Source organism: Balaenoptera borealis (assembly GCF_965194805.1).
Source record: "Balaenoptera borealis genome assembly, chromosome: 10".
Lineage (NCBI taxonomy): Eukaryota > Metazoa > Chordata > Mammalia > Artiodactyla > Balaenopteridae > Balaenoptera > Balaenoptera borealis.
Genome location: NC_138874.1, coordinates 87,271,038 through 87,292,485, shown reverse-complemented (window position 1 = coordinate 87,292,485; position 21,448 = coordinate 87,271,038). Strand labels below are relative to the sequence as shown.

Genomic DNA, 21,448 nt, shown 5'->3' with positions numbered 1-21,448 from the left:
TATAGCTGATTTACAATACTGTGTTAGTTTCTACTATACAGCAAAGTGAATCAGTTATACATATACATATATCCACTCTTTTTTAGGTTCTTTTCCCATATAGGCCATTACAGAGTACTGAGTAGAGTTTTCTGTGCTATACAGTACGTCCTTATTAGTTATCTATTTATATATAGTAGTGTGTATATGTCAATCCCAATCTCCCAGTTTATCCCTCCCCTCCTTACCCCCTGGTAGCCATAACGATTTAATTTTTAAATTTTTTATTTATTTGTGATTTATTTTGGTGTATAGTGTGAGGTTCAAAGCCAACTTGATTTTTCCTCAAAGAGCTAACCCATTGTCTCAACGTAATTCATTGATTAGTCCCACTCTTTCCACAAATTTGTGAGACCTCTTTTGTCATAAATGAATTTTCTTATATAGACTAGGGATTGCTTCCAGACTATCCCATGTTGCAGGGTTGTTGAAGCTTTATAACATATTTTGATGTCAGACAAGACCAGCCTTCCTTTGGTACTCTTTTTCTTGACTGTTATCACCTAATTATGCAGATGAAGTGTAATATCATTTTGTCAATAATAAAAAAATTATTGAGGTTTTGATTAAAATGTATTAAACCTATACATTAATTTGGAAAGAACATTTCAGAGAAAGACAGAGTATGTCTTTCCTTTCCTGTCACTTTTTATAGCTCTTAGTAGAATTTTACAATGTCAACATAGTACTACTTTTTGTGTCAAGGTTTTTCCCAGATATTTGATGCTTTTTGCTGCTATTTTAAACAGAATTTATTATTTTATTTTATATTATATTATTTATATTATATTGCTGTACATTATATAAATTTTTACTTTATATTATTTACATTATATACTTATAGCACTTAGCCACATGTGGCAGTTTAAATTTAAATTAATTAAAATAAAATAAAATACTGAGGAGTATCTGCTGAGCTCTAGCATTTCAACCTGACATGCTGGTCTCTGCTGGTGAAGCCTGTACTCTTGACTCTTTGGCTCTGGCTATAAATCCTCCTCTGTGGCTTTTCACCCTGACCTCAGGGCTCTGCTGGTCCACTGGCCCTCTCGGCACCTCTGCATCCTCCCTAGGCATGTGGGAGCACCCAGAGCCCCAGACACCAGGTGCTGGGGGCCAGATTTGGGAGCACCCTGGGCCCACGTCTCTGGACACTCCCCTCTACTCATGCTGTCCCATTGCCCCTGTGTGTGGTGGATGGGCAGCTTCTCCCAGACTTGAGCCTCACTGGGCTATGCCTTGGGGAGTTGGCTAAGAGCCTTATGTGCCCAGGCTCCCTCCCACCACATGTCCCGCTCCTGTCCTCTGACGTGGAGGGCTTCCTCCTACTCCCCCTTCTGTCTGATGGGGACTCCCCTGCGTCATATCCAGCTCCTTCCCTGAAGTAGCTTTCACCCTTCTTCCCTCACTGGGGCCACAGTGGCAGAATGGATGCAGGAAACAAGACTCACTCTGTATTGAAAATTCACCAGTTTAATGTTTTCAGACATTCCCATCATCTCAAAAGGAAGGAGACATGGTTACTTCCCAGGCAGGTGGCTGGGAAGTAATCTGACCTTGCTTTGGGGATTGAACTCACATAAATAGAATTAATTTCTATTAATTTGTCAATATATATTTTTACTAGTTTTCATTTCCTTTCATTAATTTATCAATAAATATTTCCTGAGCATATTCTCAATGCCAGACATTGTTCTGGGCATTACAGGGATACTGCAGCCAAAAAAGTTGGCAAAAATCTTTGCCTACATTAACAGAACTTCTAGTGGTACCTTGGGTCCTGGTTTTATGGTGGCTTCCCAGCCAGGACAGTTATTCAACCTGATTTTTGTGCATAATACTTTTTGCTAGTCTTGAGTGTGGCCTGGTGACTATCTCCCATGGGGTTAAGAGCTAATGGCCTGTCCTCATTTCCTGACATGGCCTTGGCCTGTTGGACTGAGACACAGTGACCATCCCTACAGGAGAATGTGCACGTCTTTCTATTTCGGGTGTAAATAACCTTTAAAGAAGGGTCTAGAAGCTCTGCTGGGTCTCAAATTCCATCTTAGGGTGGAGAGACTCAAGGCAGAAGACAGTTCTCTGAAGCTTCCTCTAGGCATTCATTCAACATATATTTCCTGCACGCCGACTGTGCTGAGAATGGACCTGTGGGGCAGGCAGACACAGTCCTTGCCTTCATGAGACTGTACAGATAGAAGTGAATTAACTTCGGTTGTGATGAGATCACACAGGAGAAGTTGGAGTAGAATGGCTGTTTTCTAGAGTGTGGCCTCATGACTCAGGACGGCTCAGGTGGGATAGAATGTCCTGTGACCCTTCTGGAACAACCCTCCAGAACATTCAGGAGAGGCCGGCAAGAACTATCTTGGAAAAAAACAGGAGACAAAGGCTTTCTCTAGCTGAGAGGGGAGGCTGTTTCAGAAGTGGGCTCCCTCCATAACTCCATGGACGTAGCCCTCAAAGTCCCTCCAGTGCAGACGGAGCCCATCTCTCGGGATGTGAGCCTGGCCGGAGGCTCTGGTGGCATCCATGCCGTCTCTTAGGTTGCAGACAGAGCCCTTCCTGTGTGCTTGGCTCAATAAATGCTTCCTTCCTGCCTTCCTCCCTCAGTCTGCTCCTTATTGTGCCTTTTTCCTGGAAGAGGAGCCATCGAGCCATAGTAGATATTGCATTGACATGGAGTTGTGACCTCCAGGGAATCCCAGAGTGACACCACCTGCCTCCAAGCTGACTCCTGATCATTCTTGAGTTCTCCTACAAGGCATTGGTTGAGATCCTTGAAGCAACTATGTGAGGAAGAGCATGTTGTGGTAGGAGTCTGGGGTGGCGACTCCCCACTGTTGCCTCAGGCTTATTTAGAATATCCAAAGCCCCTTTGGTGTTGGGGTTTTCACCCCTGGCTCCCAGTTGTATGTGGACAGATTCTACTCTGCTAGGTTAGACCAGAGCATAATGAGAATTGTCTTGGACTTGAGTCTCGCCTTTGCCAAGTTACTTGGTAAGTGATTGTGGAGAAATCACTCAGCCTCTCTGCACAACACGCTCATGTCTATGGAACGGGATCGGGGTAGGACTGGAGATGGCATCCTGATTCTGGACCTCTGTTCTGGGGTGCCAGTCACTCTGGTTTGAAGCCTGATGTTGGGGAGAAGGCTCAGAGAAGTCAAGTGATTTGCCGAAGGTCACGCAGCTATTAAATGGCAATAATGGGATTTGAACCCAGGATCCCTCTGGCTCTAAAGCATATGCTTTTAATCAACCTGCCTCCACAGGTGAACAATACAAAAGTTGCAGGCAGGAAGTGCCTTCAGGAAGAATTCCTTGCATGGGAATCAGCCTGGGGCTACTGCCTTTTGAGGTCAAGAGGACGCCTGAGTGCTGGGCATTGAAGTGCTCAAAAGCAGATGGAGACCAAGGTGGGCTGAGCAAGCCCTGGGGACAGTGCAAGAAGAGGAGAATTCTCAGCAGCCCTCTGACTTAGGAAGCAGTTGCTGAAGAGCAGCCCTATGCTACCTTGCCCTGACCTCTGTCACGCTCTGGTTTGCAAACTGATGTGTGCAGGGACACCAGAGACTTAGCAAGGGGTGCTTCCATATAAGATTCTACGTGATTCTATTATAAGATTCTATTCTGTAAGATTCTGTTAAAACTACTGGAGGATGCCCTGGTCATGGTGATCCTTACCCCACTTTACAGAAGAGAGCCTCACTTGTCACTCATCCTGAATCCCACTGCGTGCATCGGCTAGGGTACAAAAACCTCTGAGTGCTAAAGGGAAAACGAGAAACGATTGGTCACAGAGCAGCCGTCTTTGATGATGAGTCAAGGCATCTACACCTGGCTTTCTCCTGTCTTTTCCTATCTGTATGAACTTCTGTTAAGGGGGGTGCTTGGTGCTTAGTGGAATATTTTGAATTCAGAACAACTGAAATAGAGTAAGTTAATGACAGTGATTCTTTTAAGTATAACTGAAATGTTTTCTGGACTTCTAATATTTCAAGATACGTGGATAAAAACCAAGATGAATAATTCCTTGTTTTCTTTCTGATGCAGCGTGTGTTATTCAATAAGGTGGTTAAATCTATTTTACCAAATCACATCATGAAACATTTATTACAGTTACAGTCAATCCTCATCTTATAAAATGTTTACTATTCTTTTTACTTCTTATGAACAAAATAAAAAATGCATTTAAACTCATGGTGAAAAATCATAAATGTCAGGCTCACAATATATATAAGGATATGTGGTTTTTAAAAATTATTTGGGAATACACGAGCACAAAAGTTTGAGCACTTCCTTGGCTTGTTGGAGTCTTCCCAGGTCCTGTTAATCTACTCCCTTCTCCATCCGCCCTCTTGCTTCTCTTTCTGCTCTCAGAATGTGAGAAGTGTTCCTGATTATCTACCACTATGAATACCATCATTGACACAGACGTTTTTTCTTTGAGGAAGAGATGGCACTGCATTGTGAACTTGTGCTAAGTCTTCAGGAAGGTGGGAGGGGCTCAGGCAGCTAGAAACCATCTTTGGCTGAGCCAGCTTTGTTACACATTTCAACAAGGTGAAAATAAGTGTACATTTCAAAGATTTAAGCAAATTTGAAGTTGTGCAACCATCACCACAATCCAGTTTTAGAACATTTCTACCACCTGGAAAAGTTCCTTCATGGCCACTTATAGTCAAGTCTCATTCCCACCCCCAGCCGTAGGCAATCACTAACCTTTCTAGCTCTATAAACTTGCCTTTCTAGACGTTTCATATAAATGGAATCACATAATATGTAGTCTTCTGCATCTTGCTTCTTTCACTTAGCATGATGTTTTTGAAATTCATACGTGTTGTAGCGTGTGTCAATAGTTTGCTCTTTTTAATTGCTAGGTGGTTTTCCATCGTATAGAGAGATCACATTTTGTTTATCCATTCAACAGTGGATAGACGTTTAGGTTGTGTTCAAGTTTGGGGCAATCATTAATAAGCCTGCTATTAACATTTGAGTATATGTCTTTGTGTTGACCTATGTTTTCATTTCTTTTGGGAAGATCTCTAGGAGGGGAATTGCCGGGTCTTGTGATAAGTTTAACTTTTTAGGAAAATGCCAAGTAGCTTTCCCTAGGGAGTATACCATTTTACATCCCTACTAGCAATGTATGAGGTTTCCCAGTTCTCTACACCATAAGCCTGAGTTTTAATCAGTCTTTGTTACTCAAAGGCCTTCTCAGTTTTTGTTTTATTGTTTAGCGATGAGAATAGGTTGGCTCTTCCAACTCCTCAAGTCCCTGAATTTCTGGACTCTCTCCATTCCTTTTCATTCCCACTATAAATTGCTCAATTCTTTTTTTTTTTTAATTCAATTTATTTAAACAACAACAATAAAACAAAAAGAGTTCACCTATTTCTTCCACCTATTTCTCTTTACCTATTTTGTATATATATGAAATATCTATATAGATATAGATACACATATTTCACTTAGTATAATGCCCTCAACATTCATCCATGTTGTTGCAAATGGCAAGGTTTTGGTTTTTTTATGGCTGAATAATATGGACACTTTACATTGTTTCCATATCTTGGCTATTGTAAATAATGCTGCAATGAACATGGGGGTACAGATTTCGCTTCAAATTAGTGTTTTCATTTTCTTTAGATAAGTACTCAGAAGTGGAACTGCTGGATCACATGATAGTTCTATTTTTCAATTTTTGAGAAACCGCCATTCTGTTTTCCACAGTGGCTGCACCAATTTACATTCCCACCAACAGTGCACAAGGATTTCTTTTTCTCCACAACTTTGCCAACACTTGCCTTTCTAGTCGTTTTGATAACAGCCATTCTAACAGGTATGAGACGATATTTCACTGTGGTTTTGCATTTCCCTGATGATTAATGATATAGAGCCTCTTTCATGTACCTATTGGTCATCTGTATGTCTTTGGAAAAAATGTGTCTTCAGGTCTTCTGCTCATTTTTTAATTGGATTGTTTGATTTTTGCTATTGAGTTGTATGAGTTCTTTATATATTTTGGATATTAACCCCTTATCAGAATATGGTTTGCAAATAATTTCTCCCATTCAGTAGGTTGCCTTTTCATTTTTGTTGATGGTTTCCTCTCAATGCAGAAGACTTTTAGTTTGATATAGTCTCACTTATTTATTTATTTATTTATATTTTATTTTATTTTATTTATTTATTTTTGGTTGCATTGGGTCTTCATTGCTGCACATGGGCTTTCTCTAGTTGCGGCGAGCGGGGGCTACTCTTCGTTGTGGTGCGCGGCCTTCTCATCATGGTGGCTTCTCTTGTTGCGGAGCACGGGCTCTAGGAATGTGGGCTTCAGTAGTTGTGGCACGTGGGCTCAGTAGTTGTGGCACACGGGCTTAGTTGCTCCGTGGCATGTGGGATCTTCCCGGAGCAGGGCTCAAACCTGTGTCCCCTGCATTGGCAGGTGGACTCTCAACCACTGTGCCACCAGGGAAGTCCTCACCTATTTATTTTTGATTTTGTTGCTTTTGCTTTTCTATGTCATATTCAAAAAAATCATTGTCAAGACTTATGTCAAGGAGCTTACTGCCTATGTTTTCTTCTAGCAGTTTTACCATTTCAGGTCTTATGTCCAAGTCTTTAATCCATTTTGAGTTAATTTTTGTGTATGGTATAAGATAGTGGTCCAGTTTCTTTCTTTTGTATGTGGCTCCAATTTTCTCAACATCATTTATTGAAGAGACTGTCCTTTCCCCATTGTATATTTTTGGCTTCTCTGTCATAAACTAATTGACCATATAAGCATGGGTTTATTTCTGGGCTCTCTATTTGGTTCCATTGATCAATGTATCTGTTTTTATGCCAATACCATACTGTTTTAATTATTACCACTTTGTAATATAGTTTGAAATCAGGGAGCATGATGCCTCCATGCCCAGTTCTTTTTTTTTTTTTTTTCCAGTTCTTTTTAAAGCCCTTATCTTTCTTGTAGTATCTTGTCAAACACAGCTAATGGTAACCAAGACGTGCTATTGACATTCTGACTCCCCATCTCTTCACTTAAAGCCATAAGCTCATTTAGTTCATCATCTGCCTTCCATCTGCCTTCCAAGTTAATGCAGGCAATAGTTTTACCAAATACTTCATCACTGTGTAATATTGATTGCCTTCTTCCAGCCTTCAGTAATAGTTTCCTTGATACCCACTACCTGGCCCAAAGACAATGGATTTTTGTTACCAAGAAACATACCACTTCTGATAGCAATTTCTGTGTTAGTCAGGATAAAGAGGTTGTGCTGCAGTAACAAATAGCCCCAAATCTCAGGTACTTATAAAAATAATGGTTTTTATTTTCCTCATTCATGTTATATATCCATCCTAATCAGCCATCCCTCTGCTCCATATCATATTTACTCCAGAACTTAGGGTTTTGGAGTCACCCCTATCTGAGCCACTGCTTGTCCTCTGAGAGAGGGAATGAGGACATAGTGAATCATACACTAGCTCTTAAAGCTCCTTCTCACATTTGATTAGCCAGAACAGGTGAAGTGGCCAATGCTGACATCAATGGGGAAGGGAAATAGAATCTTTTCCCAGGGAACGGAAGCAAATATTGTGAACATTAGTATCATGTATTATATTATGCTTTTTAAAAAAATATCCTGAAAACTCTGAAGAAGGGAGAAACAGCTGTCTTTGTGTGGTGGTTTTGCCCACAGCTGCCTACAGTGACAGTAAGACAGGGTGACTTTTCAAAATACCTTACAGACCTAGGCCTTTGATCTTTATTGTGGTTGTCCCCAGCCCTGTGGCTTTGATGCACAGATTTATTATCTGTTGTTCTTTTTCTACCAGTCCTATCTCTTAGGCTCAGGAAGAAATTTGATTGGATGGACTATCTTTTCTAGAGTTTACTACTGAGCTTCCAATACCCTCTGGGCCACTAGTAAATTCATTCCTTGATCTCCAGCTTAAATTGATCCATTTCTGTTTTTTCTTCCCAGCTGTCTTTTGGGGAGACATTGCCTTAGATGAAGAGGACCTGACGTTATTTCACATCAACCAAACCCGTGACTGGATCAAGCAGTCAGTGGAGGAAACAGGACACAGCACCGGTAAGTACTGCGTCCCCTCCACCCCTGCCCTGGAGAGAAGGGTCAGGGACTCCAGCACGGGGTGATGTGGACCACAAGTCATAGGTATTTGACCTGTCAGTCCAGGGCCCACCTGTCAGTGGAAAACCAGAGGGGTCACCCCTTCTCTGTTGCAGGCTGTGAAGGTGGAGCCTCCAAGTTTGCTTATCCTTCTAAGAAAATCTTCATTAGCCTCTTTATCCAAAGATTCAGCCCTGAGCTCAGAGAGTTCAGAGTTGAACTCAACATAGGTTCTCAGGACTCTGGCCTCAGGGTCCAGCACTTCCCAAATGGAGAGAATTCCTGGATGGGCTCCATTTAGGGCATATCTGATGGTGATGCTGATACTGATTAGCAGTGGGAAGATGCTTGGTGGGGGGGGCGCCCCGGGGTGGGGTGGTATTGTGCACTTGTTTGGCCTACAAGCCAGGTGACAATCCCCTGGGGGCAGGAAACACAGACTGGGTGTCAGACTTTGATTACTCTTCTCCTTTGATTACTTTTCCTCCTTGCCTTCACCTTGGGGTGAATAGTAATGAGACTGGTCTCCTGATTTCTCCTCACCTCCCTGCCCACTGGGCTCGGACGCCTCCCCTCTGTGGAATCTCCATTCTCAGAAGCAGCCCCAGGCACTGAGCTGTGGGAGCTGATAGGCTGTGTGGCTGACTGTGGCTTATTATCCGGTGACCAAGGCTTGTGTGTGCCTGATGCTACACTGTCTCTGCTACCTGCCACCCCTCCACCCACCCTCCCTTCCTTTCTCTTGAGGATTTTAAAAAATTGTGGTAAGAACACTTAACATGAGATCTACTGTCTTAACAAAATGTTAAGTGTACAATACAGTACCATAAACTACAAACATGATGTGATACAGCAGATCTCCAGAACATTCATCTTGTATAACTGAAGTTTATACACCGCCCCCCTTTTTTAGCACCTATCATGGATCTAATGTGGTGCTGGTGAGAGAAAGAGCAATAAGATGTGACCTCTGACTTCAAAGAGACCTTTCACGCCAGGCAGACAGTGTGGACAAGCTTGCTAACATCTCCAAAGTTCAGTTTTCCTATCTGTAAAATGGGGATGAAACCAGCATTCGCTTCAACAGGGGTTGGGAGGATCGACTCCAAAAGTAACAGGCTAACCTGGTGCCTAGCACATGGCATGTTCTCAGGCAATGGCAGATGTTATCACTAAGCACCCCAGTCCGGAGGAATGAGACTGAAGTGTAGATAGATAAACTGTAATTCCTCATGACAAGAGCTACAATGAATCAAGAGCAGCGGGAAGAAGATGGGCCAAGAAAGGCATCATGGGAATGGGCACTCTTGCCTTGTGTCTTGAAGGATGCGTAGGAGTTCCTTAGGTGAAGAATCAAGAAAAGATATTTCAGCAGAGGAGAAACTGTGTGCAGAGGCAGGGAGTATGAGGGGCTGTCTTAATTTGAGGAACAGAGGAAAGGTGTGGGTCACTGGAGGGTGGCTCTTTGGGGGACTATCGTAGAGAGAAGCACCAGGAGAAGTTGCTGGGGTAGACGATGAAAGTCCCTGTTGGCGGGGTGGGTGGGAATGTCCCCAGAGTAGGAGGCAACTCCCCTGGTGCCCAATGCCTGTTGCGCTAATGAGCTGGAGCTTTCCCCTGTGGGTGGCAGGGGTCCTGCCCAAGGTTTCTGAATAGGAACGTGATGTGCTCATCTTTGGCTTGGGGGAGTCTTGGTGGAGTCCCCTCTCCCGCTGCTCTCCACAGCCCACCAGCTGCCCTGAGGTTGCTGGGTTCCGGGCTGGATGCTTGGGCAGCCTCACCATGCTGCTTGCTGGTGGTGATGATGGGAGAGGGGTTGTCAAGGCAACCCCTTTCCCTCTGCTGATGAACTTGGTGGATTCCAAGAACATCCCCAAAGCCCCCCATCCCTGAGTGTCTTGCAAGGCTCCAAGATTCCACCAGAACTAATTCACCAATTCTTCATTTCAGTATTTCCTGGCACAAAAGGCCCTGCGATCTGTATCCACTTGGGAGGGAAGGAGAAGAATATATTGTATTCATGTTTCTGGATGTGGTCCCAATTCATTCATTCACTCACTCACTCACTGATTCATTGAAACCTCTATTGAGTGTTCACTTTGTGCCAGGTCTTGTGCCAGACCCTGAGACGGTATAGACTGAGGTTTCTCTTTTTAAGGACGTACCAGCTGGTGGAGGGAATAGATGCAGAAACCAAAAAGGGTAAAGAGTGAGAGATGGAGGTGGGGTGTCCCAGGAAGCACAGTGGGAGTGAGGGCACTAAGAAGACCTGGGACCATTGCTGTGGGGAGAGCCAGAAAGGCCTCCCAGAGGAGGGCATCCTGGGGAGGTGGAGGGGTTTCCCAGGCTGGAGAAGAAGGAGTCAGAGGGTAGAGAAGGACATTCCAGACCGAGGGAGGCATCCTTCTTGGGGTGGGAAATGGGCTGGCAGCCTCCACTAAGGAGGTTACATGCTTCCTTCTTGTCCAGTGGTTGGTTCCCTCTTTCTCGGGGGTTGGTAGGGCTGTGCCCAGAGTGGGGGGCACCTCCCACCGCTCATGGGGATGTGAGCAGCTACAGGAGCTAGGCCAGGCTCCACACAGGATGTAGGGATGAGGCAAGGCAAGAGGGCAAAGGCTGTCAGAAGGCCAGGGGTCCTCATCACCAGTGGTCGGGAGGAGGGAGGAACGATTAGGCACGTTAGAGCTTCTTTTTGGTGTCTGGCTCTATGATTATCACTTCTTCGGATTTGGGGGACCTCTCGTGGATGTTTTGAAAAGTCCATTTGAATTTTAAATGGGGTTTTGGAATCCAGATTATTTTTCACACCATTATATACACAGCCTTAATTGAGCTCTAACAAAAGGCAGCATCTCTTCATAATTCTGTCACTCCAAGTCATCATACGCTCCCCCCGCCCCCCCGCCAGATTCTTACCTGGAGGCCTAGAGAAGTTGACCTGAGTGTAACTTTGTGTGATTTAATTTTTTAACTTTCCTTTTTGCACCATTACTTTAGTACTTAAAACTAGTGAACCTCACATAGCTCAAACATAGAGTGTGATGTACTTTTACGTGTGTTCATGTCCACGTAACCACCACCCAGACCAAGGGATGGAACATTTCCAGAACACCGGAGACTCCCTCACGCCCCCTTCCAGCCAGCACCCACCCCCCAGCAGCCACTAGTTTGACCTCTCTCCACACAGATGCATTTTACCTGCATGAATGGAACCATGTGGACAGACGCATTTTACCTGCATGAATGGAACCATGTGGTGTGTGTTGTTTGTGTCTGTCTCCTTTCCCTCAGCTTTGTGACTGTGAAATTCCCCCACGTTGTTGGGTGAAGCGCTGGTTTGTCCTCTCATCTTTTGCAGTGTTCTCCTGAATGAATGTACCCTAGTTTATTCATTCTTCTATTGACAGCCATTTGGACAGTTGACAGTTTGGGGCTATGAAAACTAAAGCTGCTGTTGTCTTTCTTGTACGTATCCTTCGGTGGACACAGGCACTCATTTCCAGGAATGGAATTGCTGGGTCACAGGGTATATGTAAGTTATTAGTAGAATCAGTCAGTTTTCCCAAGTGGTAGTACCAGTTTAAACTCTGTGTGGGTACATATTGATTTGGAAAGCAGGGCGGGGCGGGTGGGGTGGTGTGTGTGTGACCATGCAGGATCCAAGGTCTTGGTCTCTCTGGCTTGGGGATCCCACTCACACCTCCAGACCTGCACAGCAGTCAGTTGATGCCCGGACACCATCACAAATGCTTAGGGTTGGTCCTGTCAGCAATCCTTCTGCTGTCCTTGGGGGACCTGCCATGGCACAGCATGGGGACCCAAGCTTGGCAAATGTGAGTGAGAGACCCCAGAGAGAGGCTGGGCCTTGGCCAGCCACCATGGCAGTTGTGTGCCCAGCTGCTGGAGAATGGCCTGCCTGGAAGTTGCCTTGAGGATGCTGCAGTGAAGGGAAGCCTAGCAGCCCTGCCTTCGCCTCCTTCGTGGTGCTCTCCCAAGGCCGCCATGGTCAGCCTCACGGTCTAAGAACCTGAGTACCTGTCTTCTTTTTCCTTCTCCCCTGTGAGCTGAGAGAGGGCAGAGTCCACATATATTTGACTTTGGATCCCACAGAGGTGGCCCGGCACTTTGTATCTAGAAGACACTGGCCAGCATTGTTGGAGAGGGGAGAGGGATGAGATAGACAGAGACTGGCAGGCCCTGGAGCACCTCCCAGGGGCCTTGGGGTGAAGAGCTCCCACAGGGCTCTGCTCCTAGGAGGGCAGTGAAAGCGCTGGCCACCGTCGCAGGCCTTGGTCTCAGACTGTCTGGGCTTGAAGCCTCGAGCTGGGCCTCAGTTTCTTCATCTGTCAAATGGGAATAGTAATAATCCTTACCTCAGAGTGATGTTGTGAGGAGAAAAGGAAAGAATACGTGTAAAGTGCTGAGCGCAGTGCCTGGCATATAAGAAATGTGCAATAAATATCAACTCTGCCTTCTCTTCCTCATTATTAGTAGTAGTAGTATTTGCAGAAAGAACACTGACCTGGGAGGGTTTAAGGTTAAAGTGGAGAATGGGAGAAATTTGCTATGTGCTGGAGGGAACTTTGGGGGCTTGGGCAAGAGGCCTTTGAAACACGTACCTTTCTGGGGTTTCCTCCTTCCCAAGCTTGAGATATGTAATTTTTTTTCCAATATATTTTTATGGCAAGGTGATTTTTACCCTGATCACTTTTCTCTGAGGGCCAATAGTACTTTGCATCTATCTAAAATAGTTATTTTATTTTCAGAATGGGAATATTTTAAATTATTTTTGCTGATTAAACTAACACTGCTAGTTGTTAAAAAAAAAAAAAAAGTCCAATAGCTCAAAATTGTAGAAAGTAGAAAATGAAAATCCCCTTTTATCCCAGCCCTGGGGGTCCCCATCATGATCTGTTTGCTGGATTCCTTCCAGCCTTATTGTGCTCAGGCCATGTGCAGATATTTTTTAAACATAAAAGGAATTTTTCTTAACACCCTGTTGTGTAACCTGCGTCTTTAACACCACGCCATGGACATCTTTTCACGTGGTACTTTGAGGTCTATCACATTTAATGTGCAACTCTGCCACCATTTATCGAATGCATCCATACAGATGGACATGACGGTTGTTTCCCTTCTTTTCTGTAGTGTTTTTTTCTATTAGAAATGTTGGTGCTGTGAACAACACTGTGCTGTTGTCCTTTAAACATTTGCTTTGATTAAAAAATTGTTTTTAAAGGAACCACACCTTTATCTGCTCTTTGTACTTCCACATGTGTGAAAGGATGTGTTCTTAGATATCGGTTATTTCATTTCCAAGCTTTGGTAATTGCCCCTGGTGTTTTGAGCAGTGGCGTGGGAAGAGGGCTAAATCCCTGGAGGTGGATGGGATGCAATGCTAGCCCCAGATGCCTCCTTTCCCTGGTTTATCCTGTGAACCTGAAGCTGCTTTCCTGGTTGCAGAATGAAACGATGTCATAGCCCTGGAAGTGATCTAGTCTCCCTCGTTTCCTAGATGTGCCCAATGTCCCACATTCAATCAGTGGAAGAACCAGAACGAGAACCCAGGTTTCCCATCTCCTAGGCTGTGTCCTCCATTGTACCAACCCGTCTGCCATGTTGCCAGGTGGAAGGAATGGAAAACAACAGAGGTGCATGTAGTCATTCCTTTGCCAGCCCTGGGAAAGTAGCCGGAGTCTTTCTGGACCAGGAAGCGAGCGAAGACCTTGTGACCGGGTTGGTTTGAGAGCCCACTCAGGGTGCTGTGCTAGCCACAGAAAAAAAAAGCCGCTGAGAGCTCTCGGGCCCCCAGCAGGAAGCATCCTCGCTGTTCACTTAGGACCCCGGGCTCGTGGTGATTACTTCTGATCAGTCTCCCTGCCTCCAGTCTCTGCTTCCCCATCCTGCTTCCAGGTGATCTTCCTGGGCCTGACCTTGCAACCACCGTACTGGGTTGAATAGTGTCCCCCCCAAATTTATGTCTACCTGAACCCAGAATGTGACCTTATTTGGAAATAGAGTCTTTGCAGATCTAATTAGTTAAGGATCTTGAGATCAGCCTGGATTTAGGGGTGCCTTAAATCCAATGACCGGAGTCCTTACAAGAAGAGGAGAGGACTCAGAGAGACACACAGAGGAAGGCCACGTGAAAGAGCGAGGCAGAGACTGGAATGATGCAGCTATAAGCCAGGGGGCACCAAGGATTGCCGGGAGCTGCCACAGACTAGGAAGAGGCAAGGAAGGATTCTTGCGGAGCCTGCAGAGGGAGCACGGCCCTGCCAACACCTTGATTTCAGCCTTCCAGCCTTCAGAACTGTGACAGAATAGATTTCTGTTTTTAAGCCTCCAACGCTGTGGTAACTTGTTACGGCAGCCCTAGATAACTGATACCACTGTGTTTTCTAAAACCCTTCCATGGCTGCCTATCACTTAGCAGAAACATTCCTTATCTGGCCCCTAAAGTCCTCCACGCTTTATCCACAACTTACATATCCGGCTCCCTTCCTGCCCCTCAGCCTCCTGCCAAACGCAATGACGCCGTGTCTACAGGCCCCGAGTGTCCTTCCTTCCAGCCTTCTGTTCCAGCTCTGCCCTCTGCTCCAAGTCCCCATTCTACAGAAAAAGAAATGAAGGTCCACGGACAGCCTAAGACGCACCCAGGGCCCTGCATCTGGTGGGATTCGTGATACCTCTTTAGTCAGCACAGCTGCCAGCCTGGGAGTCCACCTGGGTTGACAGCGCTGTTAACATTAACCTTATTTTGTGCTTCAGATGGAGAGAGCGCTATTTTCCCCCCATTTTCAGACAGCCCCGTTTCCCTGCCGTGAGAGCCTCCAGAGGAAGTGGCAGCAGCCTTTTGGATGTGCCTGGGGGCAAGGAGGCAAGAGCGCATTCTTCAGGGAGAGAAAGTCCTTCTGTGTGCATTTTATTTGCAGTGAGAAGAATGGGAGTTCTGGGCAGGCATGGGCCAAGCTGTTCTATGAATGGGGCCCTTGAATTAACATCGCCGAGTTTCCTAAAGCTGCTAATCGGATTAGCTGTGTAGTGAAGGAAGTACTTAGCTGGACGCACACACACACACACACACACTCTCCCATCCTCTTGCATCCTCTTCGATGTGGTGGTGCAGAACCTGACGCCCCCATTTCTGAGCTCTGGGACACCTCACCCCCTAACCACACAAGATGTGGAGGAAAGCCCCGCGTGGTTGATGTTTGGGGACTTTTTGGTTGTTTATTTCTTCCCTAAAGAGTCCTGGAAGCAAAGTCGAACGTTCTCATCTTTGCGAATGTCTGGAAACTTGGAGAGGAAACCTCATCTTGCAGTTATCTCCCTCCGGGTAATGGATCTGATTCCTTGCTCTTTGTAATGAAGACTCTGGAAGGGGAAATGGCTTTCATTACTTACTGGTTCTGATGGAAGCTGATGTTTCCTGTCTTGTCTATTCTGAGCCACTGGACCATGTCCACCTCTATTTAAGAAACCAACCTTAGTCTAAACTCCTGCCATCCGTGTAGGGCATCCACATAAGCCTAACAGTTTGTGCATTTGAGTTCAAAATAATAAATTAGCAGGAGAGAGTCGAAGACGTTAGTTTGGCTAACTTGCCTCCTCTCCCTGGGCCTCATCACTCCGAGATGGACCCCGCAGAGCCTTCAACTCCTTGAGTTCCTTTTCCTATGCTGTCCGTGACTTGGAGGGGCACATGCTACTGTCACCTGGTCTCAGTGTCCCCTCTGAAGAGAGGGTCTCCTGAAACCATAGCCTTACTTCTTTCCAGCCAGTTTGAGCTCTGGATTTGAACGCTGGTGTTTCAGGCTGGAGAAAAGAGGGGAAGCAAAGGCCATGGGGCATCGAGGGACTAAATTTAGGCACAAAAGGCTAAAGCGCACCCGTGAGAGACCCTCATGTACTACACGTGTTTCTGGGCCCTGCCTTCCAAGGTTTGAGGGTCTAAAAGGGACCCAACATGTCTCTGTCCCCAACACATTTTTAGCTTTGAGGCCCTTGAGAGAACTCATGAGCGGGGCTGCTTTGAGCAGCCCTATCGACAGGCTGTGGTTTTTCTGGCTCTGCTCCCGTGGAGACATTCCCCAGGCTTTGTAGACATGGCTTCGTCTTTTCATTAATTTTCTTTATTGGTGGTGGGAGTACTGCTGACTGACCAGTGTCCAGGAAAGAAGTGGGGGCAGTGGTGGCTCCCTGTGACATCCTGTAGAAGGGACAGTGTCCTGAGCTTACGGATGAATGCCAGGTTGGACTTGCTGAGACAGTTAGTTGGGTTCAAGGCTGTCTTCTCTCACATCATGGAACACCGTCTCAGTGAGATCTGGTGGCCTCTGCTGCTGGGGGCACTCTTACTCGTTCTTTCCACTGTCTCCTCAAGAGCTTTGGAATAAGGTTTTGGGGACTTCTTTTCTCTACGTATATTGTACTTGACATTTTGTGGTTCCCACACCCTCTGAGAGTCTGATGAGTATTTTCAACACTTCTCCGAGAAAAAGGCACACACACGATTTTGCTTGCAACTTCAAGAATTTTACTCCGTGGATCCCAAGTTATGCACCTCAAGTCCACAGCCCCCTTTTTCTCTCTGTTTCCACTCTGTTGGAGATGTTCTCACGTGGACACCCTGGATCCTCGAGTTGCAGTGTAGAAAGGCATGGATACTGGAGTCAGGCAGGCCTCCCGGGCTCTGTACTGATTAACTGCAGGAGTAAGGGAGCCTCCTTCCTTATTTGGAAAATGGGATTGGAGAGGGGGGATTGGGAAAGTGTAGGAGGTAAAGCACTCATCCCAGAGTCTGACACCTAGTAGGTGCTCAAGAAATAGTAGCCACATGGCTGCCCGTGTGCTGGATCCTGCCTTTTCTCCTCCCCGGCCCACCTCTGTGTCTCAGACTCCACACTTCCTAGATGCCTTGGAAGTCTTCTCCTTTGCAGTACCCTGCCTGCACCCCCCCTGGGGTCTCTGGAGCTGGACCTGCACCAGTGTGACCTGACCAGATCCTTGGATTTAGATTCCACCAGCACATGGGGAATCTCCATCAATCCCCAACATAAAGCCTTTCCTAGTCCTCCTGAGTCAAACTCTAGGTCATGAAGTTGGCCAAACAGAGATCTGAGAATTGATTAGATGCTGGTTCTTCTTTGATAGCAACAACAAAAAGAATAATAATAACTACAGTTTGTTGTGTGCTAATTTTGTCTTAAATGATCTCATTAATCTTTTTTAAAAACTAATTAATTAATTAATTTAGTTTTGGCTGCGTTGGGTCTTCGTTGCTGCACGCGGGCTTTCTCTAGTTGCAGTGAGCAGGGGCTACTCTTCGTTGCGGTGCGTGGGCTTCTCATTGCGGTGGCGTCTCGTTGCAAAGCATGGGCTCTAGGCACGCTGGCTTCAGTAGTTGTGGCGCACGGGCTCAGTAGTTGTGGCTTGTGGGCTCTGGAGCGCAGGCTCAGTAGTTGCGGCGCATGGGCTTAGTTGCTCCGCAGCATGTGGGATCTTCCAGGACCGGAGATCGAACCTGTGTACCCTGCATTGGCAGGTGGATTCTTAACCACTGTGCCACCAGGGAAGTCTGATCTCATTTATCTTCATGCAACAGCTCTATGTGGCAGGTACTGTTGATACCTACAGGGGTATTCAGAGAGGTGTGTAACCTTTCTTTGATCACACAACTAATTATTGGCAGAGCCAAGATTAGGGCTTCACTCTGTCTAATGTCAAAGGCTGCTTTTAGCCTCTACGCTCCATTGCTTCTGGAAATAGATGCTGGCATCACCACTAACCCTGTCGCCTTGAGCTGTGAAGACTTGGTCTCCCCACGACTACCTTTGAGAGGTGCTGATCAAAGCTGTGGGCAAGTTCTACCCACTTCTGGGGCTGCGCTTCATCCTGCCCTCTGTCATCTCGGGTTGCCATTCAGTATGTGCCTTGCTGCATCCACCAGACTGTCAACAGCTGTGACCTGTCTTTGTTTGGTCTTGGCCCTCCCTCTTTAGTTCCAGCATCAGCCTGGGCACAGGGACAGCACCAGACAAACCCTTGTGAGTTGAGGATGGAGTCTCAGGAGCGCATGATGGTCTCCTTGCTCCTCTGCTCCCCCAGACCAGTTGGGGTTAGGACTGTTTGTTTGAATGTGTGATGCTTAGAGTGGGAGCCTGCAGTGGAAGAAAGGCTTATGCTCAGGGGTGACGCCCTTGGGCTGGGCAAGTCCAGATCACCTTGCCGGGAATGCCTGAGAAGGGCATTCTTTGGCCACATGGTCAATAGCTTGTCTTTACTGAGCCCTTCGGACAGAGCCCCAGGTGTGGTCGTTAGTTCTTTTCCAAGCCAGAGGGGGGGTGCTCGCCTTCCTGCTCACTCCCCAGGGCTCTGCTTAGACCTTTTCTTCACAGACCTGCGCCCACTGCACCACCCCCCGCCAGTTGATGGCTCCATTTCACCCCTGCCCCTCCCATGGGAGTTCACCTTGGCTCCCATGGTCTAGAACTTCATCTTTATGGCTACACTGCTCCTCTGGCATGACCTACACTCCCCTTGTGTCAGTTCTGCTGACCCTCTCACACCATCTTCTTGATGACAGTCCTTTTCCCTCTCTCCTGCCCCCCCCCCTTTCCTTCGTTCAAGGAACAGATGCTAATTGGAGACCTCTTCTGTGCTCAGCACCAAGGATACAGCCGTACCCACTTTTTTCTTCTGCCATGAAGGAGATGGAGTTTTAATGATGGAAGTGATTATGGTCATGCTTTGGCGGTACTGGAGGAATGGGGCAGGCTGTGGTGGGGGAGGACCTGTGACCCTGCTGGTGTGGAGCCCCACCGACCTCCCAGAGGAGACATGGTCCAGTGGGCAGAACTCACACCTGGAGAGAAGGCCCCAGGTAACAGCTGTCATCCAGGCAGAAGTTGGTGTTGGGTGTCCAGTTTGAGACACAGGACCTGATGGGAGGCAGGAATGTTTGTGTGAGGCCAGAGACCCAGGCAAATAACATCAGAGAGGCCTTTAATAGAACTCACAGAGAGTTCCAGTGCTATGCTGGGAGCTCAGAAGAACGAGGCAAGGACCCCTGGTTCTTCCGTGAAGTGGGTATTAAGGAGGACAAGCAGTCAGAGGCTTGGCCTGAGAGAACAAGATGGGAACAAAGGTCTGAAATTAAGCAGAATCCCTGAGATCAAAATCAGAGCCAAAGGTGATGTGCTGCTGTGATCCTCGAGTGTGGAGCCCCAAATCCTTCAATCCCCCCACCCGAGGACAGGGCTGGCTGTGCGCAGACAGCAGTCAGCAGCTGGAGAGGAGGAGGGCTGGGGTACAGGAACCGGGTGAGGCCTGACAGTGACTCCGCTCATAAAGTTTTCAGTTTAGTAAGATGATTTGAGATGATAAAGAGGCATCTGATAAAGTGCGCATCTGCTCTTTGGGAAGGAAAAAAGAATGCAACATAAGGATTCTATCATCTGGTTCCCTGGGACCTCATTCAGAGGCTGATTACACCTTGGATTGAAGCCAGAATTCACTGTGAACTTGAAGTGTTGGGAAAAGTAAATTCACCTTTAGGTTGATTTTTATTATGACTGCATTTGTCAGAATTTGGAGAAACTGGGCTGGGAGTCCACTTGGAGTCACAACAGGGTGCAGAGCCAGGTGGGGGAGGGGCAGTGCCACCCTTGGCCATCCATCCAGGGAGCCGTTATTCCAGCCACCCCCTGCCCCCCGCCCCCGCCAATGGGCCTGAGTCAAAACTGGGAGATTAGCTTGAGAAACCAGGACAAATAAGAGTTTAGCGCCTGACATTCTAGGCAAGGTTCCTTCGGTTTTGAGATACAGAATCGTACTCAAGATAGGTCGATAAAAGAGTTTATTTAAGAATATATTCTCATGGCCATCCAAGGACAGAAGCAGAAGAACTGGCCTGTTGGGGACTTGACTAGAGACTGGAGAGAAAAGAACAAAGCTGGCTTCTTCTCTCAGGGGCCACAGAGAATCTCTTTTTGGCTTTTTCTCTTCTTCTTGCACCTGACCCATCATGGCCACCATGTGCAAGTCATATCATGATCCCTCTTCTCGAGTGTCCCCCACTGAAAGCTTGTGGTACCCGCCTACCTAAGGGTGCCAAAGAAGACCTAAGAGTGGAAGAAATTGCCAAGGGAAGGAGTATAAAGTGAGCTGATCAGTGCCCCAGGGAGGCAGGAGGAAGAAAGGAAGTGATAATGGTCTGTGTCTGTGGCTTGAGAGAGGAATGAAGGATGGGGCAGCCTCTGGTTAGCGGAGAGGATGGGTGAGTGAACTGACCTCCCACATGTGGAGATGTGGAAGCAGCTCCCTTTGGAGTTAACCTAGTCTTGAGGTCAAGCCTGATAACCTCACACCCACTTTGCCATTTATATTATTTTCATGGGAAAATACTTTATGAGTTCCCATTAGCCATCTTAATCCCTGGAATTTGGGAACACAGCCTCATGAGAGCTGGGGATGGCTTGTTTCAGGTGAGGATCTAACCTTCGCCTATCGGTTTTGGCCAACAGAAAGATTGTGCCTCACTCCCTGACCATCACTCTTTGCTTCTTCTTAATCTGATTCTATTTTCATGCTCTGTTAACTGTGTATGTTTTTGTTTGTGTTTACTAAATGGAATTCTATGTTTTCTGTTCTTAATTTAAATAGTAGGTGATCTCTAAAGCAGAATGAAATGAAATAAACCATACTTTGTCTTTTTATTTGTGCAACCCTCCAATTGATTGTTCTAGCATCAGTGGCCTCAATATAAACAATATTCCCCACCCTGACCTAAGAGCACCTTGTGGTGAATCCTTTTTGACAAAATAAAGGATTTGTTTATCCAAAAAGTAATCACCCCCTAAAATTTTTTAATATAGCATGTTTGGTTTTCGTGCAAATTTGCTCTTGTTTTTCTTGGCCTCTTTTGGATGTGTGCATTTTGTTACAGCTGGAAACTGACCTTTGTTTCAAATGCATTTACTACTCAAGTATTTTCTTATTGGGCATGATAATGAACTAAATTGTTTTCGAACAAAACCAGGGCTACAACTTTTCAGTTACCCACTGTACGGCATGTCAATTCACCTCATGAGAACTCCTTATCTGTAGAATGGAGGGTTGGACTTTAAGCTTCCTGAGGGCCAAGAATGAGTCTCTCAGTTCTTTTGCCAAAGATAATCCAGGAATGTATGGGGACTCAATGCATGGTGTCTGCTGTGCGCATGGCTGATTAGATACCTGCAGTGTCTTCAGCTCCCCCTTCATGT

The 21,448-nt window shown here is 46.2% G+C and overlaps 1 protein-coding gene across 1 annotated transcript in view; it reads left to right on the top strand.

The window, feature by feature from the left end:
* The window catches only part of TLL2 (tolloid like 2), a 138,408-nt gene that overhangs the window by 22,939 nt on the left and 94,021 nt on the right, over positions 1–21,448 (top strand). Inside the window, exon 2 of the mRNA XM_082406510.1 lies at positions 8,031–8,141. Within this exon, the coding sequence (XP_082262636.1) occupies positions 8,031–8,141 (111 nt within the window). The remainder of the gene's footprint in view (positions 1–8,030; positions 8,142–21,448) is intronic.